This window comes from Vespula vulgaris, chromosome 9, assembly GCF_905475345.1.
Source record: "Vespula vulgaris chromosome 9, iyVesVulg1.1, whole genome shotgun sequence".
Classification (NCBI taxonomy): domain Eukaryota; kingdom Metazoa; phylum Arthropoda; class Insecta; order Hymenoptera; family Vespidae; genus Vespula; species Vespula vulgaris.
In genome coordinates this window covers 1,999,676-2,024,339 of record NC_066594.1, presented here as the reverse complement: position 1 = coordinate 2,024,339, position 24,664 = coordinate 1,999,676, and the positions used below count along the sequence as shown (strand labels likewise).

Sequence of the window (24,664 nt, the reverse complement as noted above, 5' to 3'; positions counted from 1 at the left end):
GCAGTTACAAGAGAGAAAGAGAGAGAAAGAGAAAGAGAGAGAAGATTGCTGAAGAGGAGGAAAAGGTAGGCTGTAACGGTGAGGAAAAGGGAGGAAGAAGGGACTCGAGTCGAGTCGAGTTATAATGCTTCGTGCGTCCACTGTCCCTACAGAGAGTGTGCAACAGAGAAAGACAGAGAGAGAGAGAGAGAGAGAGGGAGAGATAGTGTTTTGTGGTTGAAAAGAGATGAAACGAGGGTACCACTGGTTCGTTCGCCATCTACCCCCACCCCTTTTTCCCCTTTTTCTCTCTCTCTTTCTCTCCTCTTTCCTCTTTCTCCTTCAACAGCAAGGCACTACACTACTCTTTCTCTCTCTCCTTTCTCCCATTTCGTCCACATCTATCCTCGTTACTCCTATAGTAGAAATAAAAGATGAAAGAGAGATGGTGATAAAGAGAAAGAGAGAGATAGAAAAAGAGGTAGAGGGAGAGAGAGAGAGAGAGAAAGAGATATGCTTGTTGGAAAAGGAGGGAAGAGAACGGCGTAGAAGAGGAGGTAGTGGTGGTGCTGTTGGTAGTGATGGAGGAGAAGGAGGATGAAGAGAAGGAGGAGAAGAAGGAGGAGGAGGAAGAGGAGGAGGAGGAGGAGGAGGAGGATAGGAAAACGTGTCCCAGCCTGCACGACCCGGTACAATCTCAGCTAAAACTTTCCATCATAACAATAGACGAGTGCCATTAAACGACCGACCACGAGAGATACGAGACTACGACACGATTTCCTACTTACACACATATGCATTATACAAATACACGGAGACGAGCGATGAAAAACTATGAAAAAAAATGTATTTAGACTCACAAATCCCAGCATCGAGTAACTTTTTCGAAATCGATTCCAAAAGATATATATTATTAGTTATCATAGTAAAGAAAAAAAGGACATAATGATTATTTTACGATGATTTCCATATCCCGTTTAAACACGACTTTCCTAAAAAATCATACCGCATTGATTAGTAATTTTTCTAATAAAAGTGAAAGAAGAAAAGAAAAATTAAAAACAGTCGTGTAAGTATTAAGTATGTAGGTGGATGCGTCTATTGGTATGTCTTTGCCATTTTCTATTAGTCGTAGATAGATATGTGATGCAATCGAATGATGACAGTGGAAAAAAAGTGACAGAGAGAGAGAGAAACAGAGAGAGAGAGAGAATAAGAAAAAGAGAGAAGAGATTAAATATTTTTTGCTCAGGCTGCCCAACAGTTAAAACCAACTCGTAGTACGCGATCGAAGACATCTGTGCGCGATCGTGGTTACGCAAGGATTTCTGAGAGAAATTATGCAAAAAGCTTCTCGTTGCACGAAGTGAACGACAACAACGACGACAACGTCGACGTTGACGTTGACGTTGACGTTGACGTTGACGAGGATGATAATGATGATGATGATGATGATAATGACGAGAAGAAAGAAGAAGAGGAGAAGGAGGAGGAGGAGGAGGAGGAGGGAAAAGAGGAGAAGAAGGAGAGGGAGGGGGTGGAGGAGGTGGTTGGTGAGTGCGTACAATTCGGCTCCGAATTCTGGAGAGTCGGTGATACGTGCGGGAGAGGATCTTTTTTTTTTTTTGTCGCGAGAAAGAGAGAAGAGGAGAAAGAGGAGAAAGAGACGGAAGAGTAGCAAGAAGAGAAGGGCGAAGCGGAAGGGTAGAAGAGGCTAGGAAAACGTGTCCGAGCTTGCACGAACGATCCTGTACAGTCTGATCCATGAGTTTCGAGGATAACACAAGAGAGAAACGAGACGAGATCATTAACGCGTAGGTTTTAATAAACGTCTCGTTGTTTTTCTTCTTCTTCTTCCTTTTTCATTTTTTCTTTTAACTTTTTTTCTTAACTTTCTTTCTTTCTTTCTTTCTTTCTTTCTTTCTTCTTCTCTCTCTCTTTTTTTTCTTTTTTTTTTTGGTAAACCCTGGTGATCTCACGAAAATCACGGTGCCATTTTTGAAAGCACCGTCGTTTCTTTCTCTTTTTTTTTTTTTTAGTATCATCAAATTTCTTCGAGGTGATTTTCATGTTTAAAGGAAAATAACCGATCTTTCTAAATTCACGCTTGTTCAGTTTCATCGAACACAAGATATGCATATATTTTTATATTTTATTTATTTATATATTGTATATAATTTCTACATTGTATTACTACGTATATATATATATATATATATATATATATATATATATAGTGTTAGAAACGATCTAAAAAGAAGAAAGAAAAAGAGAAAGAAAGAAAAAAAGAAAAAAATCGGTCTTGCTCGAACGAACGAAGGAGATGACTGCGAGTGACCTTGAGCGTTTCGCGTCACTGCACAGCCATAACCGAAGCGCGTTATTGCGATACTTTCAACTTGCAACCGCTACGGACGCGACGATAAAATAACGGCCGAGGTGATGCCACGAGACGATCGTGATAAAGATCCTTCCTTCCACTTGTTCCCCTCTCAGTGTTATCTCTCGTTACGATCTCCTGCAGAGACGAAGATCGAGATCGAGATCGAAGGAGAACGAGAAAGCAAGGAAGAGTAGCGCAGAGAAAGAAAGACGGATAAACAGAGAGACAGAAAAAAAGAAAGAGAGAGAGAGAGAGAGAGAGAGAAAGAGAGAGAAAAAGAAGATAAGGATATCCAGAAAGATAGAAGAATGAAGACAGGGGGACACTTTATACGGATTCAAATCAGCGCCATTAAAATAATTTACGATCGTAGATCAGTGTACGTTTGTTACCGACGACGATGATTGCAACAGTTACCCTGTGATTATGCACATATAAGCCCATAATGTTAAATTTATCGTCGATTATATTATTACGCTTCCGTTAGAATAAAGATTTGTATGGCGTATACGTTCTGATATCGAAATAATTATTCCGATTTCGCGGATCACAGATCACAGTATCTAAATAACTACTTATTTACTTTCGAGTAAGAGAAAGAGATGGATCGAACTTGTTCGTTTGCGTTCTATGTTCATTTCTATCTATATTATACATACGCATACATAGATAGATATATAGATATGTATGTATGTGTGAGACAGAAACAGAGAATTAGACAGATAGACAAACAGAGAAAGAGAGAAAGAGAGAGAGAGAGAGAGAGAGAAAGGAGGATAAAGAATAAGTTAACGAGGCAAATCTCATCTTTAAACGTCCCTCTTTTACATCCCTCCCTGTCCTCTGGCCAATGAAACGCATCGTCGTGTAAAGCAAAGTTTACTTTACGCGTCGTGTGCTCTCAAGGCCGGGTAAAAGTAACAGGAGCGCGTCGACACGTTCGAAATACGAGTCTCGAAGAGACAACGGAAACTTTACGGCAAGTATCTCTTTCTCCCACCTACGGAGAGGGAGAATACATCGTTCCTCGGGATAGAACGACGATTTCTACGACGATTCTACGACAACTGAAACACGAATGTCGATGGACGCGTTTCCTCCTTTCCAACTTGACGACGAGTCACTCGTAAGTAAGTAAGTAAGTAAGTAACTAAGTAAGTAAGTAACTAAGTAAGTAAGTAACTACACACGAATGCAATTTTATTCGACAACTTTTACTTCCCTCGTTATCATCAACTGATCCGATAAATGAAAATGAAAAAAGAAAGACAAACGAAAAGAACAAGAGAAAAGAAAAAAGAAGAAGAAAATTAATGGCGTAAAGCTTAATTGCGAGTAATCGTATATGTAATATACGATTTACGTATACTACATAATATACGTAAGTACTTGCATAATATATAGTATGTATAAATACGGGAACGTTTTACGTCCTCGAAGGTCGAAGAAAAGCGATAAAAGCGATTTATCGGACGGTCGTAGAAGTCGCGTAGGAGGAAAAGAAGAAAAAGTGCATCGTCCATTATCTCCTCTCTCTCTCTCTCTCTCTCTCTCTCTCTCTCCTTTACTTCTTTATATCCGAAGAATTTCCGAGTTCCAGATTCTTTCGAAAAGGCCAAGTAATATCGCAGAATCGCAGCGAGAATCCGTTCGTCGATAGGATCGACTGGTTAAATCACCGGACTCGCTCGTACGGAAACGGCGAATGGAAGCGGTCCACATTCGAAACGACCGGAAGTAACTCCGGACACGAACAACGTCTCATACTTTTTCTCTCTTTCTCTCTCTCTCTCTCTCTCTCCATCTCTCTTCTTCGGAAGAATACGCAGACTGCTGAAATGATCTTAAGCGAGGAAATGCTAGCCACTACTTCAGTCGAGACGAGAAAATTGTCGACTGTAAGATTCCTGTTTTTCCCTTTCTTGAAATCGATGCTTCGAGATATCGAATCGGTTCTATACATCTAAGTAGATATCTACTTATATCGCATCGAAATTCGTCGATGGTATCTCTCGAGCTTTTCTCAAAATTAGAAAAAGAAAGAGAGAGAGAGAAAGAGAGAGAGAGTAGTTTAAAATTTTCCATGAACATTTTACGAGAAAATTTTGTTTGGGTGGAAAACACTCTTCTCCTTCTCGATTAAATCGGTCGATACTCGAAGTCTATCTTTCCTCTCTCTCCCTGTCTCTCTTCTTCTCTCGAAATAAAACCTTGAGGAAGGTCAGCGTGCAGAAATTCGAGAGGATGTCTTGTAAACGAGCGAATATAAAGACACACACACACACATATATATATAAACTAGTAAAAAGAAGAAGTAGAAGTAGAAGAGAATCGTACGATCTGGATTACTCGTTCGACGGAGGGAAAAAGAGGCAATTTGTGAAAGAGACCTAGAAAGTAGAAATGTTTTAGGATGGACGTCGTTTTGTACGAGAGGAGATATCAAAACTACCGTAAGTATCGTTCTCCTTCGAGAAACTCTTTGCTTCTCTCCAGGACAGGAGAAACACGAAACCTTCTCGAGCGTGTCGTGCATGTCCTAGGATAAGAAGAAGACGGTGTCAGGACCTACCGCCACGTCGGTGCCGTTGCGTCGACGACCGCATCGAGAGTGCGGAAGAAGGATGCAAAAAGAACAGAGACAGAGAAAGAGAGACACACACAGAAAGAGAGAGAGAGAGAGAGAGAAGGAAAAGGCAGGCGAGTGGGTATACAAGACCTTTAGCATTACCAAGTCAAATACGAGCTGAACGTTGCCCGACGCCGGAAAAATGGCGACGAGGATGGAGTCAAAGAACCCTCTATCCTCTTTTCTCCTCTCCTCTCTCTCTTCTCTACCCCGAAACATCTTTTCTTCCTCCCTTTTTCTTCGATCGCGTCTCCTTTTTCCTCTCTATCCGCACTCTTTCCATCCCCCAGTTTTTGAAGCAGCCATCTTGACAGAGAAACATAGAGAAAAAGAGAGAGAAAGAGAGAGAGAGAGAGAGAGAGAGAGAGAGAGTACTGTTCAATTTACAGAAACGACTTTGCCAATATTTTTCGCGCTCGTTTTTTCTTTCCTTTTTTCTTTCTTGTTTTTTTTTTGTTTTTCTTTTTCATTGACAAAACAAGGAACCAAGGAATATCTTATCATATCCTTGAATCGAATTTATTCAACGAGTATCCTCGTTTCTACGTTTGACTTAGTTATGATTCTATCGAGCCGAATTCTCTTTTTCCACCATTGACTCACGATGACGTTACGCGTGCACTTCGAGAAACAGAAAGAGAAAGAGTGAAAGAGAGAAAGAGAGGAAGAGAGATGGAAAAGCTTGCGTCAGAGATCAGCAACGAAGCCGTTGGCATTTCGCTCGGCTTCCATCGTGTCTTTCAAAGTTTATCGTTCTATACTCGAATCGTCTATACTAGCTCGAACATAGACTCGATGTTGCCTCTGGAAAAGGGAAAAGTAATATCGATGAGAAGAAGAAGAAGAAGAAGAAGAAGAGGAGGAGGAGGAGGAGGAAGAAGAGGAAGACAGTCACGATGAGACGAGAGAGATCACCGTTCGATTTTCACGGTTCGATCGTTCCACGAGAGTTTTAAACGTAATATCGCCTCTCCGCTGCTGCTCTCCGTTCTTTCGTAAGACGAACGATGACTCACGGCATGGCGATAAGAAAGAACCGTTTTGTGAGACCACCACAAGAAAGAAAGAAAGAGAGAGAGATAATCTATTTTCGAACATAGATAACGGGAAGAAGTCGCTCCTATGGTCGAAGATTACGTTTCGATATAAGAGATTTTATCTCAAATACGATGTTTCTCACCTTTGACATAGTATAAGAGAGAGAAAAAGAAAGAGAGAGAGAGAGAGAAACTTCCATCATATATCGGACTAGTAACGAAAACTTTCCCTTTCGTCGATGTGAATGACGTTACGTTAATAGCAGCTATTATCATAATTTACTTACAACTTATCCCCTTGCTCGACGTGATCCCTCGTTAATCTTTAACTTAATACGAGAGAGACAAGACACATCTAATCATTAAGATTATTAGCGATCGAAAGGTATCTTAAGATGAGATACGTGATACGAAAGAAAGAGAAAGAAAGAGAGAGAGAGAGAGAGAGAGAGAGAGGTCTCAGGTGTAGAAAAATGTTGAAACCGCGATTCTCCTGTCCGCAAGAGCTTCGTTGTTCGTGTTCCGTAGTAGTAGTAATGAATGATGATGGTGGTGGTGAGTCCGATGGTTGCTCGTGTTGTGTTGTTGTACAGTGGTGTTGTTCCTGACCTGCCTCAACTTTTTTATTCCCCACCAGGTGGCACGTGGCCGAGAGAGTCGAGTAGTATACGGTAGGTATATAGTAGTAACCGCGATCTCCGAGTATAGTAAGGCTCATAACGACGGACAACCGGTAGGTAGGTAGGTTGTAAAGCCATCGTAACTCCTTCAGGATAAAAATCCTGGCACACGCTCTGCTCTCAACTCCAGGTATCGCCACTGTCTTTCTAAGCCAACGCTGCTGGTGGTGATCACCATTGGCGATGGTGGTGATGGTGATGGTGATGGCGATGGTGGTAATGCTGGTAATGGCGATGTCGATGGTGGTGGTTAACTTCAAACCAAAGGAGTGGGGGCACCGGCCATTTCACGACTTGCGACACCCTTCGTCTCGTAAGAGAGACCAGCGTTTTCCGCTCCTTGGCCTTAATTAACATCTGACACGAGTCCACTGCCGGTCGATCTCCCCCGCCCGCTTCTTTTTTTCTTTTTTCTTTCCTTTTCCTTTTCCTTTTCCTTTTCCTTCTTCTCTTTCTTTCTCTCTCTCTCTCTCTCTCTCTCTCTCTCTCTCTCTCTCTTTCTCTCTTTTTTTCTCTTTAACCACCAATGCCACTTCTTAATCGTAGCTTGTCCAGTTAGAAATTTAAAGAGAAAAAAGAAGATACAAAAAAAGAGGAAACAAGAAAATGCCGATGAATTTTTTCAAGACTCATCTTGCGTTTTTTATTCAGACGTCGACAATATTGTCCATCCCAGAACTTTCTCGTCCAAGTGAAAATTCATAAAAGAACGAGTTTAATGTTTCCCGATGAAAAATTTCTATGGAATGTCTTTGAAATTGATAAAGAGAAAAACACGCTTTGGAAATTTTTTAGTGGATTTGACATCCACGGCAAATTAATTTTTAACAGGAAAGATTTTTCAATTTGGAAAAGGATTTTCAAGTTTTCTTTAGAACTCCGACTCGTTTATGTGATCGTAAGGATTTTATTATTACGTAAATACGACGTTAACGTTAACGTACTACGTTTTGATGATTTCTCGATATGACAAACAATGGAATTGGAGTCTATAAATCAAAGCTTGTAAATTACGCGCCGTTTGGAAGATCGTAAAAATCCTATAGTTATTATCAGATGGTGTAATAAAAATAATAATAATGATAATAATAAAAAGAAAGAAAAAACAAGAAGGAAAGAAAGAAAAAAAGAAAGAAAATTGATAGATACAAAAAATAAAGAAAATACGATCGTTCGATAATTCTTGACTCATGCAAGATCCAAATTGTTCAATAAATCAATTCATAGAGATTGGTTATAACATACGACTAATTAGCGTGTACGCACATCGAAGTCAACATTTACTTTTCATTTATTAATCTCCTTCTTTCTTTCTTTCTTTTCATCCTCATCTTTTTATCCCTCTTATCCCATAACTCTTCTGTAAAATTTATCTCACCGAGATCATCTTTCCTCTGGAGATTCGTAAAGATACGAAATTAATTAGAATCTTCGATAGAAATTCATTAGATCGATGGTTATAATACTCGGATAATAACTAACGTCGATCGATGATTAAGTAACGATCTCAATTGGATTTCATCGATCTCTCGTTAAAAAAAGAGGGATAGTAAAAATCACGTAATCGCGATGAGCCGTTTTTCTAATGTATTTCGCAATAGGAAATGATTCTCTTGATAGAACGAGAAACAAATATACTTGTATATCTGATAATATGTATGATGGATCGCATGTAAGGTAAAAATAATTATGGATGAGAGATTCGAGCGATGAAGATACGAATCTCTCTCTCTCTCTCTCTCTCTCTTTCTTTCTCACTCTTTCCTTTCTATCTCTCTTTGTCTCTCTCTTTCTCCTTTTACATACATATTAACGTGAGAAGCGGAAACGTTTTCAGAGATGTCCGTGAATGCGATGAAAAATGCGAAGAAAATGCGAGATCTTATAACCTCGAGCTACGTTTTTAACTCATGTGAAAAAGAAAGATAAGAACAATGGCTGCGTCTCTTCGAGATTGAAAGAAGAAGAAGAAGAAAAAAAGAAGAAAAAAGGAAGAAAGAAAAAGAAAAAGAAAAAAACATTTTTCCAAGCAGAATCGAGCAAGACGATTATCCGGTGCGATGCGCGTTCGTCTTTGCATGAATATTTCATTGTTCTTTTTCTCTTCACGCAACGTGAACGTAGTAACCTTGGCCTCGATATTGTTAACTAATCTCGATATTAAACGACGTTGGTACATCGTTGTTATTTACAACGTAAAAACGAGATTGATTCTTAAACGCGTAGAAGAAACAAAAACGTTTAATTTTTCTAACATATCTTAATGAAAATAATTGTTCAACGAATATAGCCAATATAATCGTCGATTATAAAACGAGAGCCTTGAGATATACTATTTAATAAAAAGAAATTTTCTCTCGATATTCTTATAAATTTAATCCATTCCAATATAAATACCGAAAGATCCCACGTATAATCGTTTATTGTTAATCTGATAAAATGATCGGCCATTGGTCGAATTCGGCCATAACTCAGTTGGACGACGAAAGCGGTTCGCTATTATCAAAGTAAACAGTGGTAACGAAATTTCAGATAAAATCGCGCTGCCGGACATTACTCCGAACGCAAATAACGATCCCACGTAGCCGTTTCCATAGCACGTGCTGCTTCTACGAACTTTATGTCGAATCGTCCAATCGCGTTCGTCGTTCAAACCCCGAGCATACGTAAACCAACGGTGTTCCTATCTATATATGCATATACCTAACTACAGATATAGACGTATATATGAGAGGATAAAGAGACAGATAGACGACGAGAAAAAGAGAAAGAAAGAGAAGGATGGGGAGAGGGGTGTGGGGGAGGGGAGGAGGGGAAAAGCAACAATTTTCTACCTTTGTTAGGCAAGTCTAAAGAAGGAGGTGGGAGTACAAGAGGCGATATAAACGAGGCCTGATGCAATTAGTTTTACGAGAAATAGTATATATATATATATGTATGTGTGTGTGTAGGTATATACTAGGTGGCTACCGTAACATTAAAGTGCCACTAAGGTAGACACGCTCGCGCTTTAGTACTTCTGCGTACGGTTACTCTGGCAACGAGTGTGTATATGCACGCGGTAATCGTCCGAACTACACCGTCGAGCCGAACCAACCCGAGTATGACTCGTTGTCGAAGTAGCACGAGCTAGGAGATTATTTAGCTCAGGGCTAGGCGAAAGTGGTAACGTTGCTCGACGATAGGATTCCTCTTTCTATCCTTCTTTCCTTCCTTCTTTTCTTTTCTTTCTTTCTTTCTTTCCTTTTTCCTTTTTTTTCTTCAAAAATTTGATTGATCTGATCGATTCGATTGAATGATCGAAATCGATATATCAGACTCATTCGAGTAAAATAGAGAGAAAGTTTAGCTTCTAAACGATTTCGATGCTATTACACATTTATTTATTTATATTTTTGTTCTTTTTCTATAAATGGGATAAAAGATCGAATAAAAAGAGAAATAAGAGAAAGAGAGAGAGATAGAGAAGTAATAATACGAATCATTGACAAATGAATTTTTAAAGGGTACAAAGATCTTTCGAAATTTCTCATCAACGTTCTGACGGTATTACTATACACGAAGATTTATAATCTCTGCTATGATCCCGTACGCATGTTCCAGACCGTAATAAACGTCTATCTATCCATCTATCTATCTACCTATCTATCTCGCATCTACCTTCTCATAGAAACTCATACAAACGTAAGCCGTTTAAGCGCCAAGAGACACAACAAACTCCTCCATATACATACAGAGACAAATAGACAAATAGAAAGACAGACAGAAATACGAACGGATAGATGGAGAAACACATGCATAACGTAAACATGTAAAACGTACGCTACGCGTAGACTTAGCTAGTACATACGTAAGAATCGACAGACGTGGCAGACGTCACGTCGAACAACTTGAAAAGGACGTCGCATGCAAAACGAATCTTCCTTCCGATTCGACAATGGCGAGGGGCTCTCCGATAAAGCACGAGAAGAAGAAGAAGACGAAGAAGAAGAAGAAGAAGGAAGGAAGGAAGGAAGGAAGGAAGGAAGGAAGGAAGGAAGGAAGGAAGGAGGATTGTTGGTGTCGCGGCCTATACGCTGACTGCACTCGAGATATGCCAAGCTCGTGTTGCATTGTCTACCTGCGGTTTGCAATAATGACGACGTGGCATACAGAGAGCTTCATTTCGTGCGATGCCTTTGACCGAACACACGATCATCACCGACAAGATGGTTCTCGAATAAGCGGCGTATTTTAATAAATCCCATTCCATTCATATATGATCCACGAATTCACGAACAAACAAGATCCTTTCATCATCTGATCGTTTTTATTTTCGTAAATAGTATTCTATTCTATTTTACGTATTTGATAAATTTTCTTTTTCTCTTCTCCTTCTTTCTTTCTTAATGTTTTTCCCTCGTCGACCGACGCATGTATGTCCTTTTTCTGAAATAAAATAATAGATTGTAATAGATTAATAATAATAACTTGCTTTGATTTTTCTTTATCGGTGACCAATAAACGTTTCATCTTGTAGACTTTATTTAAAATTTTGCCAAGATTATTTTGTTGACATTTGAAAGATTACAACTTTTTAAGATCTAATCTAAAAGAGAGTAAGAAAATTAAAAGAAAAAAAGAGAGTGCAATAATGAATTCCTTTGTATATTTTATCTATAAAAAATAGATTATAAAAGGCATGGAATAAATATATCGTAAGTAAAATTCCTTTAGCAGTCAACATCTTGTTATATATTTGTTGTTGAAGATAGTTTAAAGGTCCGGAAGAGACGAGAGAAAAAGATAAAGCGAGAAAAAGAAAGAGAGAGAGAGAGAGAAAGAGAGAGAGAGAGAAACAAAGAAACCTAAGCAGAGATTTTACGCTTAGAACGGTATACTTTCACTGAAATATATACGTTCCTATTTCCTGGTAAACGCGAGGAGAGTACGAGTTTACTGACGTTGGAAAATAAGACATCGAGGAATATGCTTTGAAAGTGTATTGGTAAAATGTGTATACGTAAATGTGGAAAGAAACGTGACAGCAGAGTTTGCTCGCGTTTACTAACACCGCTTGCGTTAACACGCGCGAGAGATGCATCACGTCGAGCTTGGATAAGTTTATTAACTTCTTGCGAGTTATGGCTTGCGTGTGGTCCCTAAGACTTATTTCATTAAACAGAAACGAATCGATTATTTAAAATTTCAGTCGTTTTTTCAACAAAATATTTATAATCATTCGCATACACACGGAACAAATATACCGTCTAATTTTATCTATCAAAAAGAAATTAATGATAGAGAAAGAAAGAATTGCACCATCTTTATTTATAATCGATCCCGATATACGTCGTTCAATTTGATTTATCGAATTATCGCGAAGGACGAACGAAAAAAAAAAGAAAAGAAATGAAATATTTTCCTCCGACAAATATTTATGATTTATTTCAAAGATATAACGCGATAACGTTATACGTTGCACAGAGATAAATTATAGAAATTAATAAGAAAGAGAGAGAGAGAGAGAGAGAGAGAGAGAGAGAGAGACAGAGAGAGAGAGAGAGAGGAGATAATTATTCCAGAGTTTACTATTTCAATTTAATCTCAAAATTCGTCGTTTAATTCTGCTTATCCAAACGAAAGCAGAAACTTTCTCACGAGACGACAGGCCGTCGGCGAAGCCCTTCTCTTATCGGCTCCAAGAGTGATAACGGGAAAAATGCTGCGCCAGTTGCAACGCGTTGAAGAGAGAAAGAAATAAATAAGAGAAGACGAGAGAGCACACTTACGTTGTCCCGTATCGATAAGTAATCCAAAAGTAAACTGATTTATGGTCGCACGAAGTTCCGTAAGTAGGTCGTTCACGTTTGTTAATACTCTTCCATCTTTCTCTTTCTCTCTTTCTCTCTCTCTCTCTCTCTCTGTTTCTTCGTCTTAGTTCGTATTTTATACGTGTACATGCGCTTCCGTTTTCCAACTTCCGAGAATTGAGAGATCGCATAAATCGACGACAACCCAATGCGATACCCCACGAAAACTAAGCGATGCCAAGGGAAATACGAGGTTGTTGGCCGTTGTTAAGTCGAATATCAGCAGATTCGAGAAAACACCATTACTTCCGGAGTATCCGGAAACTGTATCTTTCGTCGAGTCTCGAAACTCACTTACTTCTTAACTGACACAATTTTTCGGATCCGCTCGATATCGCTAGTGGTTTTACTCGCTATCTCCGAGCTTACTACTCTCGTTATTTACAATTCCTACTCGCGAAAATACTTTGGCTGAGATAGTTGTTCGTTCTTCGAGATAGAAAACTCCTTGAAATGAAATTTTCCTTACGTTATCTGTCTCGATAAGAAATGAATTCTTAAATCATCGCTTAAAAATACGCGCTTCGCGCAATAATGATAATAATAGTAATAATAATAATAATAATAATAATAATAATAATAATAATAATAATAATAATAATAATAATAATAATAATAATAATAATAAACAATATATATCACATCTATTATCAATGGATGTAAATTATTCGTAATAATGGAATACATGAAACAGTAGCTATCAAGGAAATAATACATCAAACGTGAATCTTAAAACACTATCTCGTAATAATTAAACTTATCTAACACTTTAATTGATAATTAAAAAGATATCAGTAACCAGAAACAATCCTAGAAAAGTAAGAAATTAAATTGTATTTGAGACACAACGTCATATACAGAGAGAACGATATAACAGATCGGATATAATATAAATTCGTAAAACAAGTCGTATCACATACTTAACAGACATCGTAATACCTAATGAAACAAATATGAAACAGAGAGAAAATAAGAAAATAAAAGAATATATTCATTCCATTACCGATAGAATTGCCGGACATCTGGAAGAAGCAGATATAAAACATAAAAATAATCCCCTTTGGGATCGTGATGTCCATATAATACAGACATCTCTCCGTAATCACTCCGACGGAAAACATAAATAAAATAGATATAAACCTAACCATAGAAAATAAGATTTTCAGATAGTCATCATAATGCAAAACATGCAGAATAGGGTGGAAACTTCTTGACCCATGCAATCTGAATTAAAAAAATTTTTAACTCTATAAAAAATCGGTCAGAATCAATAAGTCTCAGAGAAATTTAGAGAAAATAATTTGAGAAATCCTTTTTATAACGACAACGAAAAACAACAACATTACTACTACTACTACTACTACTACTACTACTACTACTACTACTACTACTACTACTACTACTAATAATAATAATAATAATAATAATAATAATAATAATAATAATAATAATAATAATAACAAAAATAATATATATATGATATCATGACATAATGAATTTAATTAAGTTAGATGTAAAATAAAGTAATATCCAAATGATCGGCGGGTACTCGTTATTAGCTCATTCAATAAGCGTGAAGGAGGCACGGCTCGTTTAACCAACGGCCTTACAGGGCTATTCGCAGAACGAACACCTGGGTACTAACCATGCTACGAATTCGTTGTCTCGACGTGTCTACGAAGACGACAAAGCCGACCAAAGGGCTAAGTAGGTCGTGCGTATGATAATGTCACTATTATCGTATCTCCGAAAGGGATCTCCCAAGGGCTACCAGATTTCGCCGGGCCACCTGAGTCTTCTCCAAGGATTTAATTAATTAAGGATCGACCGGTCGATTCGTTATACGAGAACCGACTGAAAGGGTTACATTTTCTACGACTTCAAGACAACAGCTGATACCACCCTTGCACCCTCTCTCTCTCTGTCTCTTTCTTTCTTCTCCAGAATAATCTAATACTCTATTCATGTTCTTCTTATTTTTTATTTGCCCTTGAAATCGTCGAGTACGATCTTAAAATATGATACGATTAATATTAACGTAAATCCTCTATCGCATTAGATTGTAATTTTCCACGTCCGAGTTCGAGTTTAATATTAAGTCATTAAGATTATAGCTGATGAGAGAAGAATAGAGAAATAATGAGAGAAAGAGAAAGAAAAAGAGAAAGAGAGTTAAATCGAGCGTGTAAAATCGTACGAAGGGTTAACGACAGAACGTTTTTAACTAATAAATCGGTAAACTAAGTCGAGTGTAAGATAGAATGGACCGTTAAGATCGACGATGCGTGGCTTAAAGTCACCACTAAGAAATTAATTATCTAGTCAGAAGATTCACCGTGTAAGAAGAGACTCTTACGGTGAAAGATGGAGAGACAAAGATAGAGATAGATAGATAGATAGATAGACAGATAGACAGAAAGAGAGAAAGATTGCAGAACCTTCGACTCGTTCGTGCTACCGAAGATCATTAGGTATGACTTAATTGCTTCTCAACTTTTCCCTACGTCGTTCAAAACGCTCCCCCATCTCTCAATTATGAAAAACGCAATGATCGAAACACGCACGCGAATCTTCATGAACATATATATATATGTATGTGTGCATGTATGTATATATTAATTTATGAACATATAGAAAAGTACTGGAAAAGGTACTACGTTAAATGAAACTGGACATTATATCAAGATCTTGTAGTACTTTATCATGATTCTTGATTTACGTGCGATTACAATGACGAAAATTAGCGCGACTCTGTTGCGATTGTCATCGAAGTAATCGAAGTTAGTGCGAGAACATGTAACATCCTCGAGAGATCATCTATATTTCAAGTCGATAATCGCGTGTACGTCTAAAAGTACATACATATATATATAACATATGTAACAATGATTAGTCGATAGTACGTTGTATTACCCAAGACAGTCTTATGATACGATAAAACGTTTTAAACTTATTAACTTTGATAACTACTTGTGTAATTATCAAAGAAACATTTATATTTACGTTAATAAGTTATGTGTATATATATATATATATATATATATATATATATATATATATAGATATATGTAAGAATACTTATCGATCGATTTTCATTCATTGACGATATACCAAAGAAACAACGTATTGATCATCATCGATACTACTAGAAAATGTTTAATTCAGTGTTAAACAATTAACAATTGTCATTCGGTTAAAACAACGTTGTAAACGATGTAATTCTCGTGTGATTATTCCACGATCGTTTCAACGTTATCTTTTCTACGTTAGAATAGAATGAATACCTTAACGATGTAATCACGATGTGATTTCTCTAAAAATAATCAGACAACTGCGTGACAGAGAAACGTAGAGAGAAAGAGTATGTATATATATATATATATATATATATATATATATATATATACATACACATACATATATATATATACGAATGTATGTATATACAATGAGTAGAAACGCTGGTAACGACTTAATAATTCGAGCGTAGCTAGAACAAGAAGAATCGCTTTGGCGAAGACAAAAGAAAATTCATGTACCGTTAGATTAGCATTGGCCTTGAATTAGAGAAACAACATTCCAGATAGAAAGAGACGTTATAAAGGAGAGACAGACGACGACGAATAGTAAATAACCTCGAGAGTTAATGTAAGATTCGATTGTCCGAAGAATAACGACGATAATCTCGACGATCGGTGTACGTAAGTACGTAACACACATTCGTATGGATGGAGTAGTATCTTTTCTAAGCTCTTCACCAAGGGCTAAGTACATCGTTCCTTCTCTCTCTTTCTCTCTCTCTCTCTCTGTTTTTCTCGATTTACCTGACCTCGATATTTCCAAGACGCGAGAGATGACGTATACATAGAACATCACTTGCTTTTCTCGCAAGCCAACCAACATCGTTTTCTTTCGTTTAAACGACGTTGCTGCTGTTTCTGTTGCTGTTGTTAACATGCAAAGAGTTTTTTCCGATGGAAAAGGACATAGAAGATACGAGGAGAGTAAAAGAGTGAAGAGGAAAAAGAGAGGGATTCGTTCGTGACTGGTTTTCGAGGGGCCTCCAACGTTGTTCTGTCTCTGCTTTTGTCGTCGTCGTCGTCGTCGTCGTCATCGACGTCGTTATTACAGCTTCGTCGTAGTCCATCGACAACGATGATGATGACGACAAAGCAACGTGTCTCGTCGATCGCGTCGCATCGTTTCCATTTTGTTCGACGATGAAGTCAAACGTTGCGTTTAACAGAAAAGAACTACCATCGTGCAAGCAGCTACGTCTCTCTCTCTCTCTCTCTCTGTCACTCTCACTCACTCACTCACTCACTCACTCACTCACTCACTCACTCACTCACTCACTCTCTCTCTCTCTCTCTCTCTCTCTCTCTCTCTCTCTCTCTCGTTGTCCCTACTTGGCTTATCACGTTGTAAGACACGTAACACGACAAGACGGATAATGCTCTCTTCCCTCTCTCCCCGACATTGCTATGTTGTTTCTCTGCTACGAGAATCCGTCTCCCCTCTCTACTTTCCCTCTCTACCACCCTCGGTCACCACGATGGGACGACGTGTACCGAATTACGTGGCCTGCCCACGTGAATAGAAACGTACCGTTATCCGTTTAAAGTTTAAGGTCTTCAGGTAAGAAGCCATGGCCAAGGACGAAACCGATTCAACTTTCGAATTCTATTTGCGATCGAACATTTTTGGATTACCTGATCACGTGAGGAAATAGTAAAAGAAGAGAAGGAGGATGAGAAAGAGAAAGAGGATGAGGAATAAGGAGGGTAGATCAAACATTTTGGGGAAATGTTCGCATTATCTCGGCCATTCAATTATTCGTTCGGCTCATTCGAAGCTAAATTCTCATCTACCACTATAGCCTATCGCATCTCGCACTTGGCCATCGTCGTTTCGCCACGCTACGCTCGACTTACCGAGTGGGAGGGAAGAGAGAGGTTTAGTTTTACGATCTCGTCGCCGAAATCACTGGCGACGCGATAATAAAATAATCTGGGCCTTTCGTGTCATTAGGCCGACCGTTGTTACTTAGCCGAAGCCCACTTAGCCCGACGGCCAAGTCCCGTGCTGCTACTGCTGTCGCTGCTACTGCTGCTGCTGCTTCCTCCTCCTCCTTCTCCTCCTCCTACTACTATTACTTCTACTCCTACTCGTACTCCTCTTCTTCTTGAATCGATTGAGTAAGGTCGACGAGCTAACTTTATGCGAATGAACAATTCTCCTTTTTTTATCGATTATCTAATAATGCTACAATTTATATTTTTCATTTAATTAATATAAAAATATATGTATATATATATATATATATATATGTGTCTGTTTTTGTCGAAAAGTTTATATTAAAATATTTCGATCTATGTTAATAGAGATATTAGAAAGAATCATGCTGTGATACCCCTATATTCCTTTCCAAGATGTCAATAAAATTGAAATATGATCAAAGTTGTAACGTATCAAGAAAATATCTAAGAACTTTCATCGTAGATATTTTTCTAAGAGGGAACTCGATAGTTGTTCGGTGCCATCACTATCGTCAGGTTATGGTGGCGCAACGCAACAACACACTTCGCCATACACCATAGAGCAGTAATGTCGCATGGCGTATACCCCGTTAAGTGGATCCAATCAACTCGGCGGCAGTGTAGCGGACAGACGCGGAGGAAGAGACGGAAAGAGAGCGCAACGTGCGGAGGATCTATGCTGAATGTAAAGCCAACGAGAATACGCTCGTGCTTATGTATATGAGAGAGAGAGAGAGAGAGATGGAGAGATGACATCGTTATTATGTTACACGCATTCGGAGATAGCATGATATTAACGCCTAAGGGCGATAGAACGGTTCATGGCGTCTCGATAAACCCCTTTGTGACGCACGCTTGATTTTCCATTTGGCGTGTGCATCCTCCGAAATCGACGCCAATCCAGGAAATGAAGTTTCTGACTTCGAATCTGAATCAGTTCCTCCCAAAGGACGGATGATTTTGATTTCTCTTGATTCCTCTCTATCTATCTATCTATCTATCTATCTATCTATCTCTTGTGTAATTCTTTCAATTCGTACATAACATAAGGAGTAGATAAGATGTAATAACATAAGAGAGATAAATAATGATTATTAATTGTTAAGGGAACATAGAAAAATGAATATTTCTTTTCTGTCTGTCTCTCTCTCTCTCTTTCTCTCCGACTATTTCACTCCTTTTATTTCAAAACTTTTTTTTATTTTTTTGATATACATATATAGGAAGAGGATAAAAGATAATTATTAATTATTGATCAATCGTGAGATCACAGAAAGAGCATTCTATTCACTCTTCCTTCCTTTGTCTTTCTTCTTTTTATTCATTTATTCTTTCGATATTATGCACAAACAACGATAAACGTAAATTGTCAATTACTCGTATTACAAAAAAAGGAAAAAGGAAAGAAAAAAGAATGTATGATTTTTTCTTTTTTCTTTCTCGATCATATTTCTTTCTGAGAACGATTAGGATAAGGACGAGAGAAACGTAATATTCACGATGGCGATATGGTTTAACCAACATTTCGTTTATCGCCCAGCAAGTACTTTTCTCGGAGGGATCGTTTAAAATTCGCCACGGAGTGCTCGGCCCTTTATGCACTCTCTTCGGCTTTTCCAATTATAACAGTCCGTTATATCTTCGCGGAATTGCACTTTGGCAAGGGAAGGGGGGGTCGAACAAAGCAGGGACCGTCGTTTGGCTTTCCTCTTCTCTCATACTCTCATACTCTCTCTCTCTCTCTCTCTCTCTCTCTCAATCTATCTATCTCTCTTTTTCTCTTTCTATACGAAGTGCACTCATGTTCTCTTTCTCTTTCCTTCGCTTCTACAAACGATTTCCACGAAGCTGCTAATCGTGACTGCTCGTTGCTCGCTCACACGTAACGATAGATCTTATCGTTGTTAGAACGATCCAAGCGGTAGTATAATGGCTAATGCCTTTATAATATCGCGGAAGATAAAATCGGTCGAGCGACGATTTGCGATAAACGCGAGTATGAGTCGATTAGGAGGACTCGATTCGTAAATATTACGACGGATCTAAAGGGACAACGAAATAGGATTACCGATCTATCTCAGATGACACTTAATCTCTTTATTCTTTCGTATAATCGACGAGTAAATAATTAAAGTATTAATTAATCGTAACGCGTGAATTTTTTCGTTTTCGTTTCCTTTTTTTGGATAAAAGAGAGAAAGGAAAAGAAAAATAGAGAGAGAGATAGAAAGAAAGAGAGAGAGAAAGAAAAAGAAAGAAAAAAAAGATTCTTTGAAGTCACAGTGGTATAGTCCTCGAGAGAATCAAACGGCATATTCCTAAGTAGAACATGCCGCTCGTAGATGGGCAAAGTCAAACCGCCCTGAAAGCCGAGCACAAACTAATAGCTTTTAAGGACTAGAAATTATCTTAAGCGTGCTTAACCCATTTCCAAATGGGGACTTTCGACTCTCTGCGAGTACGTCCATCCTGATGCAAGTAGAAGTAGAAGAAGGAGGAGAAGGAGGAAGAAGAGAAGGAGAATGAACCAACCACCGAGAGAATTCTCCATTGTTTCTGCTACTCGAGCGTTCAACGAACGACGAAACGAAAGCCAACCAAGCTTCTACTACTACTACTACTACTATTACTAATCCTAATGGCACTTCCATCTTTCAAAGATAAAACGAATCTCGACGTTACGAGAAGTAACCATAGTAGTAAGAGTTTGACTTCCGGTTTGGTAAATACCTATATATCAGGGACAAATGTATCGTACAGTTTATTTTCGACGAATAATTTATCGTAAATCGATCTTTTTACTTACGTACGAACGCCTAAAGGTAGGAGAAAAATCTCCAAGAAAAACATCGGGGAGAACCTTTTAATCAGGATCGAATCGACTTTACTTACTCTCTCTCTCTCTCTCTCTCTCTCTTTTTCTCTTTCTTTCTTCCTTTCTCTCTTTATCTCAGTCTCACGAGGGGTAATCAGGGCCAAAGTCAGGATTATAGGCTGATTGAATTAACTCCGTGTTGGCTACCCTCGTAAACTCTTACTAAAGTCAAGCCCCGACTCCTCCCGTCTCGTGTATTCGCATTATGGTCGAAAGTCTGTACCAGAGTTCCGGCTCGTTACGGTCCTTTCGGAAGTACACTATCGAATTTCAGCTTTCCGCCATTATCTTGAACGCTCGATAATAAAAATCGTAAATGAAAATTGCCACTTTGCTCCTTACTCCACTAATTCCTTACTCCTTACTGTTTCCAATTCGCCATGCAAAATTATTTAATCGTTTAACTTTTCTTACGATCGTTATTATCATCGTCATTCGTCGTACTAATCGACGTACGCAAGCAATTAAACACGTAGTACCTTGATTTTACTTAATCTTATTCTTCACTTTTTTCTTTTCTTAATTTAATTTTTTTTTTTACAAATAAAACACTTTTATCTTATATTTATAGATATTTATAACGATAAAGAAATCGATTAACTAGAAATTTATGCGAACGATTGCCTTCCGAGTGTGACTAACGTTTTTCAAATATAATCGCGATATCAAGGAAATGGAAAGTGTGAATTAAACGAGCCAACGAATCTGATTTGCGTTGTGTATTTGTATCTATCTATCTATCTCTTTCTCTCTCTCTCTATCTTTCGTAGAAGGTGATACATTCACTATGTTTTATTTCGCATAATGAATATCTCGCATTACCAGTAACGACAACGAACAACAACAACGACAACGACGACGACGACGACGACATCGTTGCAACGATACAACACAAACATACATGCATATACGCATACAATCGAAAATTGCTAAGTGTGCGAAAAACGCGTCGTAACGATATACACGGACGCGTTATACAAGCGGAGAGTATTACGCGTTCGCAAAGTATTACTCCACGTATGTTTATCTACTTAATTCCTACGTACGTATGCCACCTGAACCTGTCGAGAGAGAAAGCTGTTTTTCCATAGCCGACGCTCTCGTCATACCTACACGCCTCGTATTAGTTGCGTTATATACTCGCAAGCACTGACCTACGCGTATTTCACGACAACGATAACGACGACGACGACGACGACGATGATTATGACGACGTTATTGACGCGATCTTACAAACAGTACTCGTAAAAAAAACAATCTCTTTGGAAATAATCAATTGAAGTTAATAACATTAAAAATAATTAATTATAAAATAGGAATAAACTTGACAAATTAAGACGATAATTTACATATACATACACACACGCACATAATACCATGTACTTTTTTGATTCGTAATATTGTTAATTATCTTATCGTTATAATCGAAATCGATAGACGTCATACTGTTTAATTTAATCTTCGATTACCTCATATCTGTATATTATATTTTTGAATAAATGTCTCTTATTGTATAATCGTATTATTCATTCGTCTTTTTTCTTTCGTTTCTTTTTTTAATTATTTTCAGGATATCAATCATTATCTACGCTGCCATTACATACAATTTTTCAGGACAGCATAGTTTCTATTTAAAATCGCAAGGATATTTTAATTAAGTTTTTAGATTATCTTATATTTATAGACTATTGAATATATAAATATTCGTTCTTGCGAGATTTAATTATTATTTATATATTTTCTCGTCGTCTCACGATTGCAAATAAAAACGTACTTACGTATATATATTTGTGTGTGTATATGTATATGTATAAACGATATCATCGATACACGATATATTGATAAAAACGTACTTGCCGAGCAAACTTTCGGCTTTCGATCTTTTCATCTCGACAGAGAAAGTTTTCTTTTATTTTCTCCGTTATTTTTTCACTATATAGTACTACGAAAAATATGAGAAAATTACGATCGTGCATTCTGCAAAAGCGTAAATTCGATTGCTTGATGCAATACCAACGACGGCGAAGCGTATCTTTCTTACGCCATCACCTCGGAACATTTACGATCACGTAGTTGCATCTCCTTAAAGGATTCTGTAATCGTTCGATAAACGTATGACATTTAGTATAACATCTATCAGCGATCTTTCATTCTTTCATTCGTCCGTTCATTTATTCGTTCGTTCGTTCGTTCGTTCGTTTATTCGTTTATTCGTTCGTTGGTTCGTTCACGCGTAACACGACACGAACATCATGTAATCTCGTCTCTTCTATAATAGATACTCGCAATTTATTTCTTATTCTCTAAGAAAAATAAATTTACTGTAGTCTTCCTCTCGATAATGTTTCTCCTATAATGTAGAATTTAAAAAAAAAAAAATAAGGAAGAAGCAAATGACATTATATAAGTAAAAATAAAAGTAACTAAATTTCAACTTCTTTTCCCTTTTTATAAATAATTTTCTCTTCGATATTACAAGATAAGTCGCAGTTCCTTTATTTTTCTTTCTTCTTATTCTTCTTCTTCTTCTTCTTGTAGAAAAATTACTATAGTCTTTCTCGGCAATCTATTTATATCTCTTATTAATTATATAGATGAGAAAAGATATAAAATTAAAGTTCGGAAAATGTATAACTAAATAAATTAATTAATTAATTAAGAGTTCACCTTCAAATTTTTCTTCCTTTTCTTACAATATAAAATCGTCTAAAATGCGAAGTAGAACGGTGATACGTGAAAACAAAAATTAAATGAATGAATAAATACTTAAATAAATAAAAACTTTCGTCTCGGTTGTAGCGTAAACATGTCCCTTCTCCTTCATTCTTTTTAGCCGAGAAAAATACGACGTTTTAATGCTTACTAGATCAGACCTTGCGACGAGGATAATTAAATATCGATTTTATTGAGATCTCGCGTGTGTTACTTATACCTACCTCGGGCATTGCCAACGCCAAAAGCTAACATTAATTTCCTTTCGCGTATTCTCATTCGCATATCTAACGACGCACTTATCGTTCCGCCGCGTAACGACTCGTATGGATAATAACCTCTCTGATTCTTTCTTTCTTTCTCTATTTATCTATATACATACCTATATATATATATACATATATATATATCTTTCTTTCTACTTTACGCACTCTTATACACCTTATAGTATATACGTACATACATAGAATAGTAGATACATATAACAACATATGTACATACACGCTGCATATAAGTGCATGCGTGCATCGCACGCTTCACGCATCATTACGCGCAAAAGCGAGCTTCGATTCTTGGGTATTATTATCCACAGTAGTTAGAGTAACAACAACAACAGCAACAGCTACGAAAACAACAACAGCTATAGTAGTAGCAAAGACAACGAATTGCATTTACTACCGATTGTCCAATTAATAGAGCAACCTTTTTATTCAACGCTCTCTCTCTCTCTCTCTCTCTTTCATTCTCTCTTTCTTTCTTTTTTCCTTTCTTTCTTCTTTTCTTTTTCTCCTAACAACGAATTAGAAAGAGAGACAGAGAAAGAGAAAGAGAGAGAATTCGAAGGCAATAGATAAATGTTCCAATGGATAGATAGAATTATCGTACTTTGATTCATGAACCTTTAAAAGCAAGAGCCTAGAAAATACGAGGGTCTATAACGGCGCGAGTTAAATTAATCACTCGCACAGAAAGCGTTATGATTTCAATTGATCGTTCGAGTACTTGCTCGGTTAATATTATGCAAGAGCTTTCGATATCGTATAGATACGCCTTAGCAAAACGGCAGTCAGTAGGTGTGTTTGCTGTAATTAAACGGTTAATGAACTAACGTTGGATTGTCTCTCCTTTTGCAAAAAAAAAAAAATAAATAAAAAAATATATATACGTGTGTATCAAATATTTATACGTGTGTATCAAACGAGCTAGGAGTGTACGATCGATAAACGTCTAAAAAAACAATACGATAAGGATCATAGCTATGCTAGATATAATACAATGAAAAAAAATTTAATTAAGGTAATAAGAATTATATTATGTGCTTCTAATACTTTTCAAAGAGAAACGAGATGACCGCAAGTTGGATGGAAGCTAATGAAACGTATATTCTAACGACGAGTATGAAGAAGATGTTGAGTAATATGATGGATTATTATAATTACGCAGAAACCAAAGTGATCGGTATTAATTAACACGTTGAT

General features: G+C 37.5%; 1 protein-coding gene across 5 annotated transcripts in view; it reads right to left on the bottom strand.

Moving 5' to 3' along the window:
• LOC127066277 (uncharacterized) overlaps window positions 1-24,664 on the bottom strand; it is a 155,391-nt gene that overhangs the window by 43,795 nt on the left and 86,932 nt on the right. Inside the window, exon 1 of one of the 5 annotated variants that reach the window (XR_007782333.1) lies at window positions 12,480-13,062. The exons of 3 other annotated variants lie outside the window; for them this stretch is intronic. Coding sequence is in view for 1 of the 2 variants with exons in the window: in XM_050999791.1 (XP_050855748.1) it covers window positions 11,052-11,136 (85 nt within the window). In the remaining variant the exon portion in view is untranslated. Of the gene's footprint in view, window positions 1-11,051; window positions 11,137-12,479; window positions 13,063-24,664 lie in introns of those variants that run through there. One more of the 5 variants, XM_050999791.1, reaches the window with a different exon arrangement.